The 23839-nt window shown below is 60.4% G+C and overlaps 1 protein-coding gene across 1 annotated transcript in view; it reads right to left on the bottom strand.

Annotated features, from left to right (window-relative positions):
• Positions 1–6659: 6659 nt before the first annotated feature.
• The window catches only part of TOM1 (target of myb1 membrane trafficking protein), a 36763-nt gene continuing 19583 nt past the window's right edge, over positions 6660–23839 (bottom strand). The window contains exons 5-15 of the mRNA XM_081082723.1: positions 23534–23668; positions 23273–23419; positions 20533–20649; positions 17760–17893; positions 16285–16318; positions 15862–15955; positions 15055–15175; positions 11431–11506; positions 8030–8089; positions 7586–7625; positions 6660–7503 (exon numbers count right to left, since the gene is read on the bottom strand). Of these exons, the coding sequence (XP_080938849.1) occupies positions 7349–7503; positions 7586–7625; positions 8030–8089; positions 11431–11506; positions 15055–15175; positions 15862–15955; positions 16285–16318; positions 17760–17893; positions 20533–20649; positions 23273–23419; positions 23534–23668 (1113 nt within the window). The 3' untranslated portion in view covers positions 6660–7348. The remainder of the gene's footprint in view (positions 7504–7585; positions 7626–8029; positions 8090–11430; positions 11507–15054; positions 15176–15861; positions 15956–16284; positions 16319–17759; positions 17894–20532; positions 20650–23272; positions 23420–23533; positions 23669–23839) is intronic.

The raw sequence follows: 23839 nt of genomic DNA, 5'->3' as shown, positions 1-23839 counted from the left end.
GCTGGAGGGACTCGGAGGGGGTGGGGGGGAGGGGGTGGGGGTGGCTGCTCCTTCGTTGCCCTCCCTCTGGCCTGGCTGTGGGAGGTGGTGGGGGCAGGAAGGCAGAAAAGACCTTGTCCCTTGTCAGCTGGTGCCCCGTGGTCCTGTCTGTGTGACGAGCCCTGGTGTCCTCTGAGTGGCAGGTGTCTGCGGGCTCTGGACAGCGGTGATGGAGCAAGGATGCTGATTGGCATATGTCCTCTGTGGCAGGATGGGGACGGACCGGTGGTGAATGGACAGGAGGAAAGGGACGGGAGCAATGGAGGAGGGGCCAGAAGGTACGGGCTGTTCTCAACCTCCGGCCTCCAACCACCCCTGAGAAGGGACCCTGCCCGTCCCTGCCAGCCTCCTGCCTACGGGGGGCCAGGAAGCTTCTGCAGACTACACAGTGCCTTCTAGCCCACAGACCCGGGGCCACACACCCATTTGCCTGTGCACACGTGTACACACACACACACACACACACTGTGACTTTTCTGGTCCCAGGCAGCCTCAAACATAGCCCCTGCCCCAGAGTGAAATGAATCTCATCCTTGCCCAGCAGGTGTGGCTCAGTGGTTGAGCGTCAACCTATGAACCAGTGGTCATGGTTTGATTCCCAGTCAGGGCACATGCCCGGGTTGTGGGCTTGATCCCCAGTGGGGGGCGTGCAAGAGGCAGCCAATCAATGATTCTTTCATCATTAATGTTTCTATTTCTCCCTTCCTCTCTAAAATCAATAATAATAAATATATATACATATTTTAAATTTGCATTTATTGATTTTAGAGAAACAGAGGGGGAGAGAAAAAGAGAGAGACATGGATTTGTTGTTTCACTTATTTATTCATTTATTGGTTGATTCTTGTACGTGCCCTGACCAGGGATGGAACCCACAACCTTGGTGTATCAGGGCGGTGCTCTAAACAAGTGAGCTACCCGGCCAGGGCAATAAAAATATATTTAAAAAATGCATCTCATCCCAACCTCCGTATGCACCCTTTCTTCCCAGAAAAGAGGACTCAGGGGGGCCTGTCCACTTCCCAGCTGTGTGACCTTGGACTGGTAGCCAACCTTTCTGAGCCTCACTTCTCTCCATAAAATGGAGATTCCCTTTCGTTCCACCTCAGGAGCAGCAGCACAGCGTGCCACCCCCAAGTGCATCTGCGGGCGGGGAGCATGGACTGCCCCCTGCCCTCTTTCTGGGGGAGGCACCTGCTTCCCGTTTCTGGGGGCTGGGGTGGAGCGAGTGCAGGATGTTCCAAGCTGGGGTTTCACTTCCTTCCTGAGCCTGCCAAGCTCCCCAGAGGCATCCAGTCCCCCCCCGTGAGGAGGCTCCCAAGGCCTGGTAACTCCCCCCCCCACACACACACCCACACTGTCCGACGGATGACCTGTGTGGCAGGTGTCCCCACGCCTGTGGGTGCGGGAGTGGGCGGACCCAGGCCTCATGTCCCCTATCTGCTATGAGGGTTTCTTGCCTCTCATTTCTTTCTCCTCTGGAGGGAGGGTTGTGGAATTTGGAGGCTGAGTGGGCAGAACGGCCCTGTGGGAAGAGGCCTGATTACTTAATTCGCTCCCCTCGGCAATGGATGGGGAAACTGAGGCCCAGAGAGAGGAAAGGGCTCGCCTCAGATCAAGCAGCGAGTCCGCGGCTGTGTGGGCCAGACACTGGGTCCCTCACAACGGGGACCCCCCACTGCCCTCCCTGAGCTCTTGGGGTGGGGCTGCCTCTTCCCGGGCCTGGCCCGCCAGAACAGGAGCCTCCCAGGCCCCTGCCCTGGGTGGTGGGCAGCCCCTCCCTGCCTTGGGCCTGTCTCCCTGTCTGCCATGCCACGGTGGCCCTGCCAAGGTGACTCTGACCCACTGGGGCTTGGGGCCCTGGTTGCTTCCTCCCTCTGTCGGCCACGCCTGGAAGGGCAGCCCTGGCAGGGAGTGCGCCCGATGGTGGGGGAGAGGGTGCAGGCTGGCCTAGGGAGGGGCAGGGAGAGCCAGAGAGTCCTGAGTCAGAGGCACGGGGAGAAGTCGGCCTGGGGGCTGCTGCCCAGCATGGCCCTGCTCTGCGGAGGGCAGTTGTGAACCCTGCCAGCTCACTACCTTGGATCTGCTCTGAAACACAGCGGGTGGGACCAGGAGGCCAGCCCCTGCCCAGGCCCCGCACCTGTGGCCTTTCCTCCACTCTCCCCCGATCTGGTCTGCCCTTGGTCCCATGGCTGGTCCTTCTTGGCTGTGAAGACCAGGTTGGCCCGAAGATGGACCTGCAAGCCGCCCGCAGGAGAGGAGGTGGGGAGTGAGGGGGCTCAGGGTGGTGCTGCCCTGGGGCTGTGTGCAGAGCAGAGCAGTGAGCCTGGGAGAATGCCCAGGGAGTGCAGGTCCATCTGCCTGTGGACTGAGTGAGTCTCCACCCCCCCAACCCCCGCCTCCCAATCTGTTGAAGTCCTAGCGCTCAGGACCTCAGAACCCGACTGCATGCAGACAGGGCTTTTGAAAAGGTGATTAAGGCTAAAGGAGGTTACTAAGGTGAGCGGGGTCCTAATCCCACCGGTGGATGCCCTTATAAGAGGAGATTGTAAGAACACAGACACGCGGAGAAGAAACCCCCCTGCCCGCTGCCGGGCGGGCACTGTGACCTCTAGCCCAGAAAGTACATTCCTGCTGTTTAAGCCCGTCTGTGGCGCCCCCTTGTGGCCACACGAGGTAACTGATGCACTGAGCCAGGGCTTCTGTACAGAGGGGGGTAGGGGTAGTTTGCAGGGGTAAAGACAGGAACTGCACACGTTTGGGTGGTTTGTGGGACAATGGGACTCAGACATCACTTCAGGGCTTACTCTGATCACCCGTAAAACGAAACTCCCTCTTCCTTCCTCTTCCACTCCTGTCCTGAGCCATCTGTCCCAAAGCCATTAGGCGGGACCAGGTGCTGCTGGGGTGAGGTAGGAGGCTGCACTGGGTGAGGAGGGTCTGGGCAGGGGCTCTGGGGTGCACCCAGGCGAGAGGGGACCCATGCGAGGGGAGGAGGGCATTGGCAGGCTGGGCGGTGGCAGGGGAGACTGGCTACTGGCAGGATTAAGCAGGTCAGCCAGGATAATGGGGGGTTCTCCCTGTTGAAGGAAGTCACACACAGGGAAGGGCAGTGCTGGAGGAATCGTGGTGCTGAACTGACGGAGTTATTGGCGTGAACTCTGCTTTTCTACCAATGTAGGTAGAATGGGAAATACACACCCGAATGCTGTGCACACTGGGAAGGCCTGTGTGTGTGTGTGTGTGTGTGTGTGTGTGCGCGCGCTCTCGCGCATCTGCGCAGGCACCATGGAGAAGGTGCCCACAGCTCAGGGTCTCACAGGGGACAGGGCTGGGTTGTGCCCACCCAGAGCTCCCATTTGCTGGCCCCCAGCCCATCTCATCGAACCCTCCCCAGAACCCCATGGGTCAGGTGTAAACAAGGGCTGGGGATCCCGTCGAGTCTCCCCGTAGAACAAGCGTGTCAAACTCGTGGCCCGCGAGCGCATGTGGCCCACACGAATGTCTGTGGCCCAGCCAACGTAACAGTATGTAAGAAACGTTTTAATGAAAATTTCGTAACTTAATGTTTACAATATCCCATTATACATAATTATTAATGAACAACAATGTTCGCTAATGACTGGTTACTATAATCATGTTGCATTCATTTCCCTGACGCCCCTTACACGCAGGCACACATTTCTCTCCATTAATACTAGCAGGGAATATTTTAGCGGCCGATGGCCACGTCATTAGTCTTGGACTAACTTGTTTGGTGTGCGCAACAGGAAATATTTCGCTTTTGGAAAACAAGAAAAATAGGTTTATTTGCGTTACGCTTATTAATTTGTGCAGTTATTCAGTGTCTGGTAAGTTAATGCCTAAGAAAAAAATATTTTTTATAAAAATGTTCTATTTTAACGATGACATTTATTTCAGCCCTTTGTATCCAGCATGTCTCTATGGAAATAAAGCTATGTTTCTACGAAAATCGAAGCTTTTGGTTTTTTGCAGCCCACATAAATGTACACCTTATTTGGCCGGAGTTAGCCTTTGAGTTTGACATGCTTGCTGTAGATCCTTCCCGCTCGAGCTCCCAGCCCCACCAGAGAAGTGCGTGGGGGTGTGGGGGCAGAGGGCAGTTTGTGTGGGGCTTGGGTTTTGGGACAAAGACCCCTGTGTGGTGGCACCGAGGGCAGAGGGGCAGTGCAGGAGCTGGTGGGCAGACACCCTCCCTCCCCGGGTGCCCCGCTGCAGGACCTGCTATGTGTAGCTCTGCTGCCACCTTGTGGTCACCATCGAGCACTCACTTGAGCTCCTGCCACCTCAAAAGCCTGGTCCAGGACACCTGGGGGATCCTCCTCGCTCCTGGGGGCCAAGGCTGTCGTGGGAGTGGAGGCTGTCCTGAAGGCAGCGAGCACCCTGGAGAGCTGGAGTCCCCAGACCGCCCGGAGCCAGGGCAGTGCTCTGGCGGGTGCCTGCCTGGAGGGTACCGTCGTGAGGACGTGTGGAGCATCTTCTCGCAGGTGCTGTCCTTGTCCTTCCAGCTGACCCTCACCACCACCCCGTGAGGGGTGACTGCTGAGCACATTTCACGATGAGCAGCGGCCATGCCAGGCTTTATGGAACAACTGGGGAGGTTGGATGCTGACATCAGGGGGCAGTGCCCAGGCCGTGTGGGTCCTGGGGGCTCAGGGAAGCCAGGAGGGCACAGAGCCTCTGCCAAGGGCTTCCAGGCAGCTCTGGCGAGCACCTCCTCCCAGGCCCCAGGGGCTGCCTCCAAGGCCCCCCTTCTCCCGCCCTCCCACCAGCTGGGCTCCCCTCAACCCCTCCCCCCGGACATGTGCTGCCTCGGAGGCAGCTGGGCCCAGTAGAGCTGCTGGTGCCTCATTAATCCTGTCCTGTGGGCACACGGCCAAGGCCCCTGCCAGCAGCTGGCCCACTTTTGTGGGAGCCAGAGACTTCCTGTGGCTGAATGATTGGTCCAAACCGCCTGCGCCAGGAAACCCAGCCTGGCCAGCGCGGTGCTCCTGCCTTCAGCCCAGCAGCCGCTCTGGAGGGGCCTTAGGAGGGGCTGCCCAGTGCTGCCCCTTCCAGGGGCAGTGGGTGGTCTCCCTGGCCCCCTTCCTGTGGGGCTCTGCGCTGGGGCCACCCTGCGTCTCCAGCCTCGGCCCCTCCCTCACCTCCAGCTCCCATCACTCTGCCTCCGTTTCCCCTCCCTTCATTTCAGAGCAGGTGGCACTTACTGAATTTACGGCTGTCGTTTTGTCCCCTTCCCTCCCACGTGGCCCAACAGGGCTGGCAGGTGGCCACTCACCTGTATCCTCAGCACCAAGGCCCACGCCCTGTGTGCAGCTGGCACTCAGCAGATACCATCCGCAGGGAAGAACAAACCACTCGCAACTTCAGCATCAACAGGGCCACCAGCCTGAAGTCACGGCTGGTTCCCTGGGGCTCCCAGCAGCCCGTGTGTACAGGACCGGTGCCACTCTCCCATTGCTGAGTATGTGACTAGCCAGTCCTTGCTCCCCCAAGCCCCCGTTTCCCCACGGGTAAGCGGTGGTCAAAACTGTTCTCCCCAGAGCTGTTGGGAGGTGAAAAGGCCTGGCCAGGCACTGCACACAGCAGCTCAGCTGGGCGTGGTGGGGAGGGAGGGGGACGGGGAGAGCTGGGGCTGCAGGGACAGGGGAGGGAGCTCACGGAGCCCATCCCTCTGTCCTGTGAGACGGCCCGGCCTTGGGAAGGTCTGTGGGAGTCGGAGCTGACCAGGACTGCTGACCGCACCGCATGTGGGCAAGTGTGTGCACGCCCCGCAGTCACTGCCCCCAGGCGGCAACCATGCAGGCACAGTGGCAAAGGTGCATGTTACGCAAGTGAGGGTCACAGAGCCCAGCACCAGGGCCTTGCTCCACCACGTGGACTGAGCACAGAATCCAGCTCGGCTTCAGACACTGTGGGCGTGTGGTGTGGTGGCAGCCAGCCAGCGCCGGCCCAGGAAGGGCCTCTGGGTGTGACCTGCTGTCACGCCGGCTGGAGAGGCAGCCGGGCTGGCAAGATACAGCCGGTGGACACTCAGACCAGGGCCAAAGTCCCCAGCTCCTGGCCACCTCTGCATGATCTAAGCAGATAAGATGGGTGCTGGTGTCCACGTGGGGGCACGAGGCGCAGAAGGGGCCCAGTCACAGCATGGCCCATGACGGAGTCGAGCCTCAGCGTCTGTGACGAGTGGTAACTGCTCTGCCCAGGGCTGCTGTGACGGCCCATGAGCCTGCGTGTAGCCTAGTCCAGTGCCCGACAGGATGGCGATCTCCTCTTGCAGGAGCCCCACCCCCCACCTGCCACCCTACACTGTGCTCCTGCCTGTAACTGCCCCCCACCCCCCCAGCAGGGGCGGGAGCAGCGTGAAGGTGCCCTGAGCATGCAGGAACGTCACTCAGAGGGACAGCAATGGGCCTCCCAGCAGGGCAAAGCGTGCTGAGCCTGTGTGAGGCGCGAGGGGCTGCTGGCTGCCAGTTCTGCTGCTCCGCCTGGCCATCTGAGATGCCCTCCCTGGATGGCCACCGGCCCCCAGCTCCCAGCGACAAAGCTGTCCCCCTCCCTGGAGAGACCAAGAAGTCACTTCCCACTTGGCGCCTGAACGCTGTCACAGGTGGTTTTCTACCTTTAATTGGGGACATAAAGGTACCTCTCCCAGTACAAGAGGATCAACCAACAGGTGGGGGACCCACGCCCGGCGGGCAGGAAGAGGAAAGGGAAAGACAGGGGAGGAGATGGTGGGGCCGCAGGTATGCCAGGCACGCCCCGAACTCTCCCCTGCAGCCAGGGCCGGGCGCTCTGCCCCACCAAGTGCAGCTTCGTACCTGGACAGCGAGCAGCTGAGCCAAATACCCTGCCCTCAACAGCGGGCCAGAGCCTCCGGCTCCACGCAGCAGGGCCGGGGAAGGGACCAGAGGTTGCAACAGAAGCTTCTGTTTCCAGCTCCCGGCCAGGCCTCGGCCGGCAGTGTGGGCTCTGGAGGGCTCCTCTGGGATGGGTCACCCAGGGCGGGAGGGTCACCGGGGCACCCAAGCAGCCAGCCTGCCTGTCCAGGCATCCAGGTCTCAGCAGTCAGAGAGGTCGGCTGGGGTGGGGGCGGCAGGAGTGGCCAGGATCCCAACGAGGAACTGACCTGCTCGCCCAGTTCACCTGCTGCCTTCCCACTCCCCAAACCTGGCCCAGCCTCGAGGAGAGAAGGGGTAACACGCCACCCCAAGCAGCCTTGACACCGAGGGAGGGAGAGGCCCAGCCAGGGGTGGGAGCAGCGGCCGGGCGCAGGGTGCCAGCCTGCTCATAAGGCAAACAGCATGTCGTCGTCCTTCTCCTGGGTCTGCTTTCGAGGGGTGGCGCCGGGGCGGGGCCCTGGGGGGCCCTCAGCTGAGGGGCTGGAGAGACTGGGCAACCGATCGGCCACTTTGGCCCGTTCTTCCAGGAACTTGTCAAATTCTAGAGAAAGAGAGAGAGGCTGGGGTGGGCTCGAGGCCGGGGCGGGAGAGGGGGGTGGGCGGGCAGGGCCAGGGCCTCCTACCTTCGCTGGTGACGCCCTTGGACTCCTCCGCGTCGTTGCCCTGAGAAAGCAGAGCAGAGGTTAGCTGGCAGGTGCGGGCCGCGGGGCTGGGCGGGGCCCATGTGTCGCTCAGCTGCTATCAGTCTCCTGATCTGTGAAATGGGCTGAGTGGCCCCGTCTCCCCGTGTGTGGCAGGTGCAGAGCCTAGCGCTGTCACGGCTGCTTGACTGCCCTCAGCCGGCACCCACGGGGACCTCCCCGGGCAGCATGCTGGGGAGGGTGCAGTGCCAGGCCCTCCTCTAAAGGTGGGACACGGCCCGCTGCTGAGGGTCCCACAGCAATGCCCCCTCAACCCCCCCGTCCCCCCTAGGATCAGCCTCTTCCTCATGAGAAACCGGGAGCCACGTCAGGTGGGTGAGAAGCGGGCCTGAGCCTTCGCTTGTGGGCTGGGCGGCCCCGACTCACCACGTCAGTGGACAGCCACTGCTCGATGTCCTCCATGAGGCAGGCCTGGGTGACGGGGATCTGGAAGGGAGGGGGACGGTGAGGCCGGGCGGGCCGGGAGCTGGGGGCAGTCACCCTCCCTGAGCCTCCTCACTTAGAAATGGGGTGTCAGACCTGCCTGCCCCTTCTGGGAGTCAAGATCCTGGCATCTCCCCCAAGATGGCTCCTGACCAGCTGCCTGGGACCCACAATTCTGCCCACGGTGCCAGGCTGTGGGCAAGGGGATGCCGGGCAGTGGGCTAAGCAGAGGCCAGGCCAGGAGGAGAAATGCACCTCCAGCTCCCACCCCGAGGGTGTGGGCGAGGCTCCAGGCTGCAGGGGTGGGGGTGGGGGGGCTTGTGCAAGGCCCAGGGCTGCGCACAGGCTGGGGGCAGCTGGCGGAAGGCAGGGAGCCCAGGGAGGGCTCAGCCAGCGGGTTAGGGTGGGGGCAGGATGTGGGGAAGGGGCTGTCAGCTGATCTCCCTGCACGTTCAGACCGAGCTCCTGGTGGAGGGGCCCATGTGGAGGGAGGAGCCGAGATGACCTGAAAAGGCCAGGCTGGGGGTTCAGGGGGGCAGGGGCCGCGCACGGGGACTTTTCACTCCGGTCACAAAGCTCTGTGTGGACAGGGGCTGCTGGGGCGGGCCTCCTCCTTGGAGGCTACCTCGCCGGCTCATCCTCAGAGTAACACAGCGCCCAGCCCACCGCCCAGCGCTGTGAGGACCGAGTGAGCCGGTGGTGGGAGGATGCTCAAGATGCCAGCCACCAGTTAGCTCCTGGGGAAGAGGGCGAGCCTCTCTCCAACCAGGCCAGTTCCACCCCAGCTCTTCCCCAGCCTGAGGCCCCGTGGGGAGCAGGAAGCCCCGAGCAGAGGCAGGAGGGCCTTCCCAGCAGCACCAGCGGCACCAGCAGGGCCCTCTCCCACGAGCTCTCAGCTGCCGGAGGGGATGCCTGGGCGGCCAGAAGTGAGCCCCCAGAGGCCGAGAAAGCAGGAGTGGGGGGTGCAGGGCCACTGAGTGCCGCGCTGGCAGGCCCCGCTCTCCTCTGGGTCCGAGGCTCCTGCTCCCTCTGGCAGCAGCACCGGGGGAGCCCCGAGGGACAGCCCCAGCTCTCGGGGGGCCTCACCATGCCTTGTCTCACCATCCAGTCCCCGAGGCTCTTCTCACTGCCGCCTCCCATCTGGTGAGAAAGGGTCACGCTGAGGGAGGCGGGAGGACAGGGCAGGGCCGGGCGGCCGGCGGCCCGGTCCAACTGGACACGCCCTCGGACGGCAGAGCAGGCAGCCACCAGCTGCTGGCTCTCAGATTCCTACGGGCGCCTCGGGCTTAGAAACACTGGTTACGGCACCTCAGGTTGACGGGTGGCAACAGGAGGCTCCTTGGGCCCAGCAGACTGGTGGGCGAGGGGGACAGGAGTTCTGCCTCCCACCCTGGACAGACCCCACAGGGGCCTGGCACACACGCCCACACCTCACAGGACGGTGAGCCGGGGCCAGCCTGGCTGCCTCCGAGCGGGCACTGACTCCATGCCGGGCATGGCTGCCTGGGACCCGTCTGATGGCCCATGGAGAGCCTCACCACGGCCAGATGGAGCACCTGGAGGAAAGCCCTGCCCGCGCCTGGTGAAGCGACTCAGACCCCTGGCCACCAGGGATGCCCGAGCCTCACTGGTCAGTTTCGGGTCTCCTCCCGGAGCAACTGCCAGGCGGTGAGGAGAGAGCCGGCGCCAGCTCTCGGCGGGCCCGAGCTGCGTGTGCCCCGGGCAGGGACCTGTCCCTGGGCTGCAGCTCCTGGGTTTGCAACAGGAAGGGGTGGCTGGGATTGTGCTGCTGGGCAGTGGTGTCAGGCCCTGCCCGCGAGGCCAGGTGGCCCGAGAGGAGGTGCTTTTGGCTGACTTCCAGAGGGCCCGGTTCATCCAGGTTCTTGGAGCCAGAACGCCGGCCCTGGGACAGGAAGGCTGAGCTCCAAGGCCCTGGGCTCTCGGTACCAGCACTGGCTTTGGAGCCAGACGGACCAGAAGGGTGGACCCTGGGCCGCAGCACCACAGAGATGAAACCCCTCTCCGGGCGCCAGGGCCACGCGAAGGCGTTACAGTGTCTCACCCAGCCTCTCTCTGGGACTGTTTCCGCTTTGTTGAAAGGGAGACGCCCCTTAAGGGTCTGTGCTGGCCTGGAGGGGGGATGTAGAGAGCTTAGCGCAGGGCCTGGCACAGAGCGCAGGCTGGACAAACCACCGCTTACAACGAAAATGATGGAGGCTCTTACAAAGAAAAATGGGGGGGCGGAACGCACATAGGAAGCCCGGTCCCCGCTGGCCCTGCCTCCAGTGCTCCAGGCCTTGCCTGTTCTGACCTGGGAAGGACGCCTGAGATGCTGGGGGTCTCGGGTCAGCCGGGCTCCCCCGTCCACCACACCCAGTGGGCTGAGCACTTCCATAGCCTCCTCACTGCTCTCCCCTTGCACGCGGGCCCTTCTATACCGGAAGCCGGAGGAATGGCCCCTCTGCTCACACCCGCCCACCGCTTCCTCCTCACACAGAACGAAGCCCACCCTCCCCCCGGCTGCCCGGAGCCCTGCAGTCCCTGCTCAGGCTCTGCCTCCCCCCAGCCAGTCCCGCCGGCCCGGCCGCAAGCCCCAACCCTCCCCTCTGCCGGCCACGTCTCTGCTCCTGCCTCTCCACCCGGCCCTGCCATCTCCAACCACTTCCCGAGGAGCAACTCCGTCCACCTCCTGGCACAGAAGTCCCACTGTCCAGACGGCGCCCAGACACACGGCACAGGGATGGGCAGTGTGCTTGGAGCTCTGGCCAAGGGGAGGGGTCGCCCACAGAGCTGCTCGGTGCTGGCCCCTGGCGGCCACTCAGTGCACAGCCAGCAGGTAAAGGGAACTACAAGGATGTCCAGGGGGTGGTACGGTGGGAAGGCAGGCAGGGAGCTGGGAGGAAATGCAAGGCGGAGGGCGGGAGGGGCGGGGCTGCCGCTGCGGCTCCTGTTCTCTGCTCTGTCCCCCTCTGTCCACACTCGAGGCAGAGGACTGACTGAGCTCAGTCTGGGCCAAGCGCCTTCAACACACGCTCACGCGTCCGATTGTCAGCCCTGTGGGCACAACTGTGAGCTCCTACAGAGGAAGCCATGGAGGCCTGGACAGTGGTCACCGGCCTGAGGACACAGCTGGGGGGCCGATGCGGGGGAGCCAGGTCTGATCTCTGCTCTAACTCTTCTCCCGTGTGAACTGGGGACTAAGTTTCCTCAGCTGTGATAGGGGAACACGCACATCAGCTACAAAGGGCCAACGGGAGCACCAAATAGGGGGGAGGGGGCACGCCGAGCCAGGCCCGGCACATGGGGCCCGGGCAGCACTCTGCCTTCCTCGGGCCTCTGCTCACCGCTCCGGTGCTCTGCTGCCGGGCGTCCAGGGCTCCAGCCAGGCCGTCCGTAGCTTGGGGGTCTTCGTATTTCACCCTGAAACACAGAGGCCCCCATGCCATTAGCGCTGCCCTTGCTGTAGGGTATTCCCCGCGGATGTGATGGAGGGGGATGGGCGGGGATGAGCTGGAGGGGGGAGGGGGTGCTGCTGGCCCAAGACAGAACCAGATCGCCAAGGGCCAACATCAGATTTGGCCCAACTCCAGGGAGGAGAACTAGGGCCAGTGACCCCATGCTCACGGGGAGCTCCTATACAGACACTTTTTTTGAGCAGCTCCCATCTGATAATTTACAAACCCTGGTTCTGAGCAAGGCTGCGTTTGAATGGGGAGTAAGCTCACGGGTGGGCGGCTGGGTGAGGCGCCCTCTGGTGCTGGCTCACTGCACAACATCCCCAGCCCTCCGGTCTGTCAGCAGGTGGAGGGTGATTCTAACCATCCTCTGGGGGTGCCAGCCAGCTGGGCACTGGTGGGGGAAGGGAGGAGGGGGGAGGGGGGAGGGGGAGGGAAGCAGCGCCACCACAGCTCCCAAGCAGAGGGCAGGGAAGGGGGTGTCTGGTGGGTTTGAGGTGAAGTCTCAGGGGGAGCAAGAGAATAAACCAGGAGTGGGAGGAGGACCTGGGCTAACGAGGGGGCTTGGTACCTCCCCTGACTGCGGCAGAGAGATGGGCGTCCGGGGGAGGCAGGGGTATGGGGGAGGCAGCCCTGACGTGCGGGGAGAACCTTTATGCTCGCTCTGAACCACAGCAGAGAGGAGGTGAGACCTCAGCCCCGGTCCGTCCAGCACTGAGGTGAAGAAGTGAGCCCCAGAATCCCAGGTGCAAAGGGACATCCCTGCACCGGGGCGGGGGAGCACCCACCCTCTGCTGAGGCCGGGCTGCACCAGCTCCGGGTTTTGGAAACTGGAGTTGTTACACTGAGTGCCTGCCATACCCATTCACCCTCCTGGGAATGGCGCAGGGTGGTACTTAAAGGGGCCTCTTGAGTAAGCCCCCCAAATTCCCACGCAGCCACTTGGGAGAGCACCAGGGTCCACTCCCCGGTAAGATGTGCAGTCAGCCAGGGGAGCCGGCCATGAGCGAGCGCACGCCCAGCTGCATGGCTTGCGTTCCCGGCCAGCGGACTGGAGCCCGGCCATCTGCAGGGTCTCGCTGGAGCCAACCTGAGGCGGATGGTGGGCAGTGTGCTCTCAGCCTTCCAGAGAGCAGCTGGGTGCCCCTGGCTAAATCTGGGCAGTGAGTGCAACGAGGAGGAAGCGATGCCAAAGATTGCGCAAAGCCCTGGCCTAGGGAGGCCGGCTCCCTCAGGCGCGGAGCCGCCACGCTGCTGTCCCTGTGCCCGAGCACACAGGTGCTGGTGGGTAAGGCAGAACAGGGCACGTCTGGCCCTGGAACAAACAGAAACCGATGCTTCCCTGCCCTCCAAGAACTGCATGTTCCCTCCTAATAACTAATCCCCCTCCCCCCCCCCCCCCATTTCTCTCCCTCTCACACACACACCTGCGCAGCCCTGAAAGCTGAGGCTCCGCCATCGCTAGGAGCCGTGCCTGCAGCAGTGGAGGGCCTAGCCACCCGCTGAAGGACAATGTCACAGCCCAGACAGGGCTGCAGACCTGGGCCCGGTGTCTGTGGTCCATGCCCAACAGAGGAGGGAGGGCTGCTCCTCACATGGGCCCTGTAAGGCCAGAAGCTGGACATGAGACACTTAGGGTGACACAGCATGGGCAGGGCGTGGACCCTGTCCCCAGAACGATGATGTGGGAGAAGCTGAGGAAGGCCTCCCGCTTCCGGCAAAGCTTGGCTGAGGCGCCCCTGGCCTGGCTGGCCCAGATGCCCCCTCGCTCTCCTTGGTGCCCCGAGTGGAAGGGCTGGTCAGGTGGAGAGGTCGGGACTGTGCCAGCTGTGGTCGGGGCTGGCTTCCTGGTGAGTGGAGGCAGAGCCGGCACCAGATACCAGGTGGACAGACAGGCCTGGGAGCGTCTGAGAGTCCCAGGAGACAGGACAAGGTGAGGAGACCAAAGGCCAGTCAGGTGACCAGGACTAAAGATGCAGCTGGAGCAGAAGGAAGGAGCCAGGCAGGAGAACAAAGGGCTGGGGAACTCCGAGCTGGGGCACACTGCTGCCCCTGCAGGCGCTGGCACTTTCTGCTGGGAGGAGGCCAATCTCGGGCCCGCAGGACCCATGACCTGAGAAGGCACATGATGCTGTGTCAGACCACCTGTCCTACCCGCTGCTCTCTCCTACCTCTGACCTTTGCACATGCTGTTCCCACGGCCTGAAACGGCCATCTTGACCCTCGCCCCCGACCCTGCTGTCCAGGTCGCAGTGCCTGGTACACCCCTCCAGCACTCAGCACTGCACGGCAGGGGTCCGTAGGCACATCTCTCTCTCTGAGATTGCAGGTCCTGGAGAGGATGTTTTGATGTGCTTTTCTCTCTCCTAGGGCCTCGCTCCAGTAGCAGCAAACATCAGCCAGGCTGGCGAGCTGGGCCAGGTGCCAAGCGCTCTCTGGTGTGGCCAGTGTGCCACCTGCCGGGGCCTCCTGGGCGGGCCACCTCCTGGCTGTTAGGTCCCACTGGACTCATTAGCTTCCACCTGCACAGCAGCCTCACGTGCCCTAATTCCATGGCAACCATGAGCCGTCCCAGAGCCCTAGGCTTGGGACTATAGACTCTGCCTGAATAAGGATGTGGCTCATGGCCCATCAGCCCTCCCTTTCCCAGAGCTGGGTACGGCCAGTGGGCAGGTTGTGGGCAACCCATGGGCCCAGGCGGGCTACACCTGGGCATGCCAGAGTGGAGAGGGTAGTTCTGGGTTCTTCAGAGGCCCACTGACAGTTTCCAAAGACCTAGAATGACCACTAGGGAGCTGGGTGTCCACTGGGACGGGTCCTCAATCCAGAGCTTTCCTTGGCTATCTATCTGGCCCGCCCCAGCCCAGACTTGGGGTCATGAGCAAGGGGCTGAGGACGAGCACACCGCTTCTGACCTGCCTACACGGAGTCCATCAGGGGAAGCTGAGGCAAGTGCTGGCCTCGTGCCCTGACTGCCAAGGGCATCTCCCTGGAAGTGGGCAGCCCTGTGGAAGGACAGGCCCTCGCTCGGTGCAGAGTGGGCAGACCTGAGTGGGATGGTAGGGACTGTGGAACGACGGGAATGACTGGACAAGCCCCTGAGGACTTATCAGGAGCCTCCCTGCCTCCCCAGGGCCTTGGTGCACTGGGCACAGAGCAGGGGGAACCTGAGTCGCAGACACTGTCCTTGCACCAGACAGACCCAGGCTCCCCACCGAGGAAGCCTCAGTTTCCTCATCTGATCAGATCTTACGAGATTCTGGCACGCAGCTGGTCAACATACAGGCCAGCCTTCCCCATCCAGCTCTGCCTGCGGGGCACTGAGTCTGCCGCCTGGCCACGGGCTCTGTGGGCCACGTGGGACTGACTTAGGGGAAGGAACTCTGCCACCCTGAGGGGGGACACCAGGGGGCTGTGTGCTCTTTCATGGGGTGTGCCCACCAACAAGTGGGTTCAGGGAGAGAGTCTCCTCTGATGGGGAGTGACCCAAACTGCAGGGGGCCGGCCACTCACTCTTTCCGTTGGTCGGCCAGCGAGCTGCCCCGTGTTAGGGCAAACATGTCAAACTCGTCCTCCAGGCGGCCGGAGGTCTCCAGAGACTGCAGGCCAGCCCTCACGCTGCTGGAGCCCAGGTCTGCGGGGACAGAGAGACACGTAAGACTCCGCCCGCTGCTCTCGCACGCGCCGTGGCCAAGCTGCTCCCTGCCGGGCCCAGGGCTGGTTCTGGGTGGGCAGCACAGAGGGGGGTGCACACAGGGCAGGATGCATAAACGGGGCAGCCCCTGCTGGCTGCGGGACCATGGGCATAGCTACCGCCTCACTCGGAGTGATTTCCTGGGCTTGGCATGAAGCAGTCAGTCAGTAAAACCAATCACAGTGATATGTCAATGATTTGATGGCTAACGTGTGCCAGGAGCCCACTCCGGCCTGGCACTACTCTGAGCCTGGCCCATGCCCGAGTTCATTCAGTCCTCATCACCGGCTGTGAGGAAGGGCCTATTCCTGCCCATCCCAGAGGAGGAAGGAGGGCACAGGACGTTCCAGGGACTTGCCCACGCTCACCCAGGCGATTCAGGCCAGGGAGACTTCAGTGTCGAGGGCAACCTCAGAACAGTGGGACTTCTGAGGCCCGGGAGGGCTCAGCCACTGTGGGCTGTGAGGGAGAGTCCCATGTCTTGTCCCAGATGCTTAGCCTTGCGGCAAGGTTCAGCCTGGGACCCCAGTGGGGTGGGGTCTGGGCTAACACCCTGCTGTTGGGGCTCCAGCTCCAACTGTAACACAGGATGGCACCCCCAGAACTGCAGGGGTGCCCGCACTTACTCATTCCTGCCAGCTGGGATGAGAGGCCGCCAGTGGCTGCTGGGTCAGCGCCCATGTCGATGAGGTCAGCTGCCGCCTCGGCCTCACTGGGGGCCTGGGGGAAAGGGAGACCCACCGTCATGCCCCTGCCGTGGCCTTGCTCCCCTCAGCCAGCAGCACGGGCCTTAGGAGCTGTCTCCGCGCCCTGCAGCTGTGGCTTCTCCCCTTGGCTTCTGGCTCTGCTGCTCCCTCTGGAGGGCGGGCAGACCCTTGGGCGCCAGCTGGTGGCAGAGCTTAAAGGGACAGTGACATAAAAAGATAGAAGAGGACTTTTCTAGGAGCCTGGACAAGAAGGCGCATCTTGCATAGGATATGGGGTGGTGATGAGCACAGCCCTCCTTTTCTGTTAACAGGGCACGATCTGGTGACAGCAGAGCTGTTTACCTTGGCGGTCTGGCCGGTCCGGAACCGCTCGAACCTACGAGACAGAAAGAGTGAGTCAGGGAGACCGGCTGAGAGGCGCCTCGGCACAGCCAGGCAGGGCCCTTCACGTGCTGTGGGTCCCCCCGTTCTCCTCTAGTCTGTTCCCGTGGGCTCAGCATCAGTGCAGCGGTGAGTCTCGTTTGGGCAGACCCAGTAATGCCGGCATCCGAGGGCACTTTTAACTGTGCCCCTTTCACTTGCAGAAGCGACCCAATTTGGATTGTCAACAACCTGGCCACTCCGGTCACGATCAGCGTCAAACGAATAGGAATAGACTAGAGGAGAACATGGGATGCACGCGGCACTGGCACAGGTGAGGACCTCTGTGGAAGTTGCTCAGTAATCTACCTGTGTACCTCTGTGTGCCAGGGCCTGCAGTGGTATGTGAAAGACACACATCCTTGCACTGCCCAGGGCCACTGGCCACCCTCGGACAGGCCTGGCGGTGGGCAAAGCGGGTTAAGAAGACCTGGGTCTGGGGTCTGTTCGAATGCTGGCCCTGCGCCTTGTTAACTGTGTGACCGTGGGTACGTTATATCATTTCTGAACCTGTCTCCTTGTCTGTAAAAAGGGGGGTGAGAGTGGAACCTGCCTCCCAAATGTGAGGATCAAGCAGACACAGTATGAGTGGTTGTGAACAGAAAGTACCACCAGGCAAATGCCAGGCCTGCTCTTTCCCCAATGCCCGTGATCCTGGTGGGACGGCCGTCAAAGGGCCCTCCTGTCCCCCCAACCAGTGGGCACAGCAAAGCTGAGCCAGTTTCTCTCGGGGACCTGCCCCTGAACAGAATGACACAGGTGAGGAAGCATTTGGACCCATTCACTGATGGTGACACCTTGGGGACATGGTCTAGGACAGCGGTCACCAACCGGTGGTCTGTAAGGTCTGAAAGGTTGGCGACCGCTGGTTTAGGAGGTTCTGCCCAGAGACCCTGAGCTGCCCTAGGATCTGTCTGTCCCTCCTGCTCTGTTGGGAGGCCTCACTGTTCACTCCCCTTTGGACACGAAACGCTCTGCATTTCACAGAGGCTATTCATCCAATCAATTCCTTCTCTAAGTCAGCCGGAAACGCCGTGTGTACTTGCAGTCAAAGCCCTAATTAAGTCAGTAAGTGGTCCGAGGCCCCAGAGCCAGGCAGAGGTGGAGTGAGCAAGGACAGACCAGCCTGCCTGGCTGCGGGCCCACACGCTCAGCTACCACCGCTGCCCTCTCCGGGGGCTGGACGCAGGGACATCGGGCAGGGCTAACTGGCGAGGAGAGGAGAGGTACTGGAAGGCGGGGCATGCATGCCCACGCTGCAAGAAGACAGCTGAGGATACATGCCTTGTGTGGCCGGCCTGGTGTTTGAGAGGAGATGAGAGGTCAGCGTGTGGGGAGACCAGGGCGCAGGGTAGGTGGGAGGGAGAGGGAGAGTGGGCAGCTGCAAGGCTGGGTACCGTTCATGGCGCAAGAACACGTTGTTGAGATTGTCATTGACGATGAGCAGCTCCTCCGTCAGCTGCTCGTTGGCGATCCGGGGGATGAGCTCCAGGACCCGCTGCTGCATGGCTCGGCACGTCCGGTTGAGCTCCTGCCGTGGAAGCAAATAGGACAAGCATGGGCACCAGACCAGAGCGAGGCCATCTCTCCTGGAAGGGCTCTGGCCCCTGGTGACCTTGGAGAGCAGAGCGGACTCCACCCTGGACTGGAGCTCCACAGAGCAGCTTCAGGGGCTCCGCAAACGAGCCTCTGAATTCCATTTCTGTGTTCCACACTCACATTCACCAACAGGCTGGCTCCATGCAGACTTCATTCCCCTGTCGCCATCTTTGCTTAGTTGAAGAACAGAGCTGCCAGGTGGCCTGGCTGAACAAACTGCAGCTTCTCTGGGTGTACTGGGGTATTTTTGGTAACCAAAACATAAAAAATAAACTAGATGGCCCAGGCTGGTTTGGCTCAGTGGATAGAGCATCGGCCTGCGGACTGAAGGGTCCTGTGTTTGATTCTAGTCAAGGGCACATGTCTGGGTTACGGGCTCGATCCCCAGTAGGGGGCATGCAGGAGGCAGCCGATCGATGATTCTCTCTCGTCATTGATGTTTCCGTCTCTTTCTCCCTTCTTCTCTGAAATAAAAATATATATATTTAAAAATAAAAAATAAACTAGATGGCCTGGTGGTGTGGCTCAGTGGTTGAGTTTCGACTTATGAACCAGGAGGTCACGTTTCGATTCCCGGTCAGGGCACATGCCTGGGTTGTGGGCTTGATTCCCAGTGTGGGGTGTACAGGAGGCAGCCAATAAATAACTCTCTCATCATTGATGTTTCCCTCTCTCTCTCCCTTCCTCTCTGAAGTCAATAAAAACATGTATTAAAAAATAATAATAAATAAGCCCTAGCTGGTTTGGTTTAGTGGATAGAGCTTTGGCCTGCGGACTGAAGGGTCCCAGGTTTGATTCCAATCAAGGGCACATGCCTGGGTTGCAGGCTCGGTTCCCAGTGGGGGGCATGCAGGAGGCAGCCAATCAGTGATTCCCTCTCATCATTGATGTTTTTCTCTCTCTCCCTTCCTCTCTGAAATCAATAAAAATATATTTAAAAATAAATAAATAAACCAGATTAACTCCAACTATTATCCACATTTTGAATTTTTGCCTCATTATTTTCAGACTTATTTTTAAAAAAATACTTTTATTTAGGAATGATAGATTTATAGAAAAGTTGCCAAGACAGTACAGAGTTCCTGTAACCCTTCACTCAACTTCTCCTTAGTCTGGCATTTGTCGGAACTACGACATGAACACTGCTACAACGCCATTAGCTAAACGACAGGCTTCGTTCACGTTTCCCCAGTTTTTCTACTAACGCCCCTTTCTTGTTCCAGGAGCCCACATGCATTTAGTCATCATGTCACGCCAACCACACCAGCCCTTTTCTCCGGGAGGCATCACTGAGACCAGACGCTGTCCAATACTGATTTTGGGTCTTTCTGGACCCTTTAAACCGCCCCCTCCTAGGTCAGGCCTTCTCCTGGGCTTTCCTTATCTGCCTTTCGAGTGACTTTCAACATCCGGTGGGCCTCCCCTCGCTTCCTTCCACGACCAAGAGCACTTATGACTTTGTTTCTACTTCCTTGTCTGCTCAAGAGCAGCAGTTGGAGCCAGGGCCCTGGGTTCCACTCCCAGTTCTGCTGCTTACCAGCCATGGGACCCTGGGCGCATCACATGACCTCTCTACCTCAGTTTGCTGACCTGGAAAATGGGGATAAGAGTCCCTACCTCACGGGAGAGGGTGAAGATTAAGTAAGTGAATGTATATCAAGCGTCCACATCAGAGCCTGGCACTTGGGAAGTGCTCGAGGCCCCTGGGGCACCTCGCCCGCCTGCTCCAGCAATCACTCACACCCACAGCCCGGGCTTGGGACACACAAAATTAACTGCACTTCAGCAGCCCTGCGCTTCCTAGCTCCCTCACGCCTCTCTCATAGCCCTCATGTGGTCTTCACAGTCACATGTCCTTTCAACTCTGAGAATCCGCCTTTCCCCGCCCCCGGAGGGAGGACATAGGGCAGGGACACCCGGTCAACTCAGGTTAGCCCTGCCCTCCGGAGCGTGAAGACAGACACAAAATGAGACCATCACACCAAGCACCCCATCATCCCCCTCATGGGTTCTGTGGCTCCTGGGCCTTGGGGTCCCCCAGCTTTCTCGGTGCCTCTATGAACTGACCTTCCTGGGGAAGGTGCCTCTCCCCAAACCCAGCTCCTCCTGCTTCAGTGCCTGACCCTCATCCCTCACCAGCTGGGGATGTGACTGTGGAAAATCTCCTGACCCACAGGAGCAAAGACCCACAGCTCCCACCTGCCTCAGCCCCGACACCAGCTGCTCTCTCATGCCGGCCTGCCAAGCTTGTAATCTGAAAGGTGGAAATCTCACCTACCAGCTTTTTCTCAATACCATTTATCCATAGCTTACTCCGGCCAGGCACAGTGGGTAAACCTTGTCTCATGCCAAATTTGTACCATGAAGGCTACTGTTAGAGAGCAATCTTACAGATGAGGAAACTGAGGCAGAGGAGCTATTCTGAATTCCAATTTGATGGAGTCCCACGTCCCTGGTGTTAACATCTCCGGTGTGATGAAGGGGTTCAGAGCAAGCATGGGAACTAGTGTGGGTGGGAGGGAATGTGTGTGGTCACATGAGCACAGTCACTGGGGGCGGATGCGGGCTCACCTGTAGCAGCTCCAGGTCTGCGGGCTCTGCCTGGGTGGGCACCAGCTCCGTCAGCATCTCCGACATCACCCTCACGTTCCCACTCACCATCTCCAGCTCGCTGCGCAGCTTCCCGATCTGAAACACACCGTCGCCCGGTGAGAGAGGCCGGGGGCCTGAAGCTGATGCCGCCCACAGGGCCTGAGCCTGGCGCCACCAGCCTGGGTGTGGTGCCCAGAGGAGCTGGCCTCCAGCACCCTCACTCGGCGCCCCCCTCACAGAGGCTCTACCAACCGTTATCATCTCCAAACTGGGGAGCCTGCTGCAGGGAGAGGCCGAAAGGAAAGAAGCGGAGGGCAGATGCACCACAGAGCCCGCTGGAAGCTCCAGGGCTCCTGGGCCCACGGGCAGCTAACGAGGCCCCCAGGGCATTTCCCCGGAGAGGACAGTCAGCGCCGCCCTCCGGGATGGGATTCTCCCTCTCTCCTCCCCTAGGCTTTCTGTCTTGCTCCTGGCCTGTTTGTGGTTGTGTGTCCCAGGCTCCTCTGAGGATGAGTCCCAGTCCTGCCCCCACTAGGAGTACGAGACAGACTTAGCACTTGTTGGAGGGACAGGAGCAGGTTCTCAGTGATCCAAGGGCCGGAGGTCTTGGCTGGGGGATCGTGGTAATCAGGCTGCAGTCCCTTCACCTGGGTGAGGGGGCAGAGAGTGGCCCCGTCTGAAGCTGGGGGCTCTGTGGGGGCCGGTCTCCTCGTGAGCGCGGTGCACACTGTGGGTGGCCAGAGACCAGCACGGAAGCTCCAAAATTCATCTGGCTGAAGACCCCGTTGATCATGGAACACCTCGTGGGTCTCGTATTAAGTGGCTTACGCCTTGGGAAACACTCATTTGTTCTAAATCAGGTGACCGAGTGGATTTCAGAATCTGAATGTCACCATGTGAATTTATGATGCCTGTGATAGCAGCTACCTTTTACCAACCACCGATTATAAGTGCCTCAGCGCATAACGTACATTGCTAATTAAACTTGACCACCATGCCTGGCCAGCATGGCTCAGTGGTTGAGCATCGACCTATGAACCAGGAGGTCATTGGTTTGACTCCCGGTCAGGGCACATGCCTGGGCTGCAGGCTTGGTCCCCAGTGGGGGTTAAGCAGGAGGCCGCCAATCAATGATTCTTTCTTATCATTGATGTTTCTATCTCTCCCTCTCCCTTCCTCTCTGAAATAAAAAATAAAATAAAAAAAAACAACAAACTTGACCACCGTCTTACGAGACAACTATCATTACCCCAGACGAAGCGCGGTGTTCAGACACAGGCGGTGCCTTCACCACGGTTCACTGTCACCTTCCAAACCCGGAATACGTTTGCTACATCTGGCCTCTTTAATGAGCGCTCCTGGTGTAAGCGAGCAGAAAAACCACTGCTCTCAAATCCAGTGAGTGCAGGGCACGTGGGACCTAATTACCAGTCTGAGTTACATCACTGGGCGTCGAAGACTGGCTGAGTCCCAGGAGACCACGGGCTCTGAGGCTACACAGACGGCCCCGTCTGGTTTGGTGAGAACCTTCTGCACTGGACGCAGTCCGTCTTCATCCACGCAGCTGCCAGGCCTCAGGCAAACTGCTTTACAGTCATAGCCAGGTAGATACATTTTACAACCCTTGCTACAGTTTTCCTGTACCTTGAATTATCTGTCCAGTTAGGAAAACTTCTCTAGTAATATTTGCAACTCTGGGAGGTGATTTTATGATATCAAAGTACACAAGTTTCTTTCAAACAGGTTGGGGCTGAAGGGCTGTCTGGGGAGCTGGTTTACAGACCCGATGATACGGTACCAGAGACCAGCTGGCGCACTTTGGAAAGTCAAGTTCCACTTTTGCTCCATCACACACCTGTGCCTTTCTCACCGGCACTTTCGGCAGCTAACCTCTTACACTTGGCTGACATGATGGGTCTGAAGTCTGCAGAACACCTCCCAGGGGCACCCCGACAGTGCAAGGCCCTGTCCCATACCCCCGCAGCCGATGACCAAGCACCCAGTGTACGCTAGTCTGGCAGTGGGCATCCCTCGCAGGGAGAGCAGCGTCAGCCCCCCACAGACTGCTCCTGGCTGCTGGGGGGCACCTCGCCTCCAGCTTTAGGAGGAACACGCTGAGGGGCAGAAGCTGACTAAGCCATGGGACCCCTAGTCTGAGGAGGGTGCTCTTTCCAAGCTCTCCCAGGCCCTGGCCTGCCCGCGGGAACCTTACACTACGCCCCCTCTTCTTGGGGCTTCACGGGAAGCAGCAGGATGCAATGCAAGGGGTTTTCAGGATTATTTGTGTGGATGTTTTAAACTGCTTTCAGCCAGAACCTCTGCTCAAATGTCACGTGAGCACATAAGCAAACCACACAAGGACAGTGAGCGGCTGTGGGCGAAGGGGCCCCTGCGGGCACTTCCTCTCCCTGGTGCTGCCCGAAGGCTCTACCCAGAACAGAGCTGGAGGCTGGCTGACGCACAGGACAGAGCCGGCCTGCAGCCAGACAGACCTGAGCTCGAATCCCAGCTCTGCCTCTGCTGAGCAGTGTGGCTCTGGGCGAGAATTTCTCTCTCTGAGCCTCCTTGTCCAAACAGGAGGAATAACAGGCACCGTGGGGTGGCTGTGAGGACCAGCAGAGGCCCCACAGTCCCTTTCATTCTGACAGGGGGTCTTCCCTGACACGTGAGGAGGCAGCCTCCACCGTGCCCCTCGGGGCTCTGACCCTGGCTCGTTTACCTGCTCAGGGGTTGGCGTTATGGGTGTGTCGCTGGGGAGTACAGCTGGGGTGGACACAGGAGCCGCGTGCTGGCTGGGGTCCCCCCGATGAGAGGCGTCAGTGCCCGCAGAATTCTGTCCGGATGGTGTCTCTGAGTTGAACACGGTCTAGAGAACAAACAACTGGATCAGTGAGGCCCGCAGGGGCCCCAGGAAGCAGCTGCAGAAAGCAGCGGATGACGGCTCCTGCCTCCCCTCCCCACTGTCCCCGAGTCTCCTCACCCTCTGGGGTGTGTGGATGGGCGAGAGCATGTCTAGGTCAGTCATTGGGAACTCCAGGCCCTTCCGCCGCAGGTCCTCGTAGACGGCGACGACACCCGTCAGATCGGGGGAGCTGCGGAACGCGTCGGCCCAGGACTGAGGGGACAAAGGGACATGGCCGGTAAAGACTGTTCCTGAAGCCCTTTTAAGCTCACCTACCCCGTCCCAGAGAACAGCAATTCTGTCCCCGAGTTGCTGGTCCTTTTACATCATCACCCCGACACCCCCCTCCACAGCAAGGCCCAATGCTGACAAGTCTCCCCACAC

Source organism: Myotis nattereri (genome assembly GCF_964212035.1).
Source record: "Myotis nattereri genome assembly, chromosome: 2".
Classification (NCBI taxonomy): domain Eukaryota; kingdom Metazoa; phylum Chordata; class Mammalia; order Chiroptera; family Vespertilionidae; genus Myotis; species Myotis nattereri.
The sequence above is the reverse complement of the archived record's forward strand: the minus strand, read 5'-3'. Positions and strand labels throughout refer to the sequence as shown.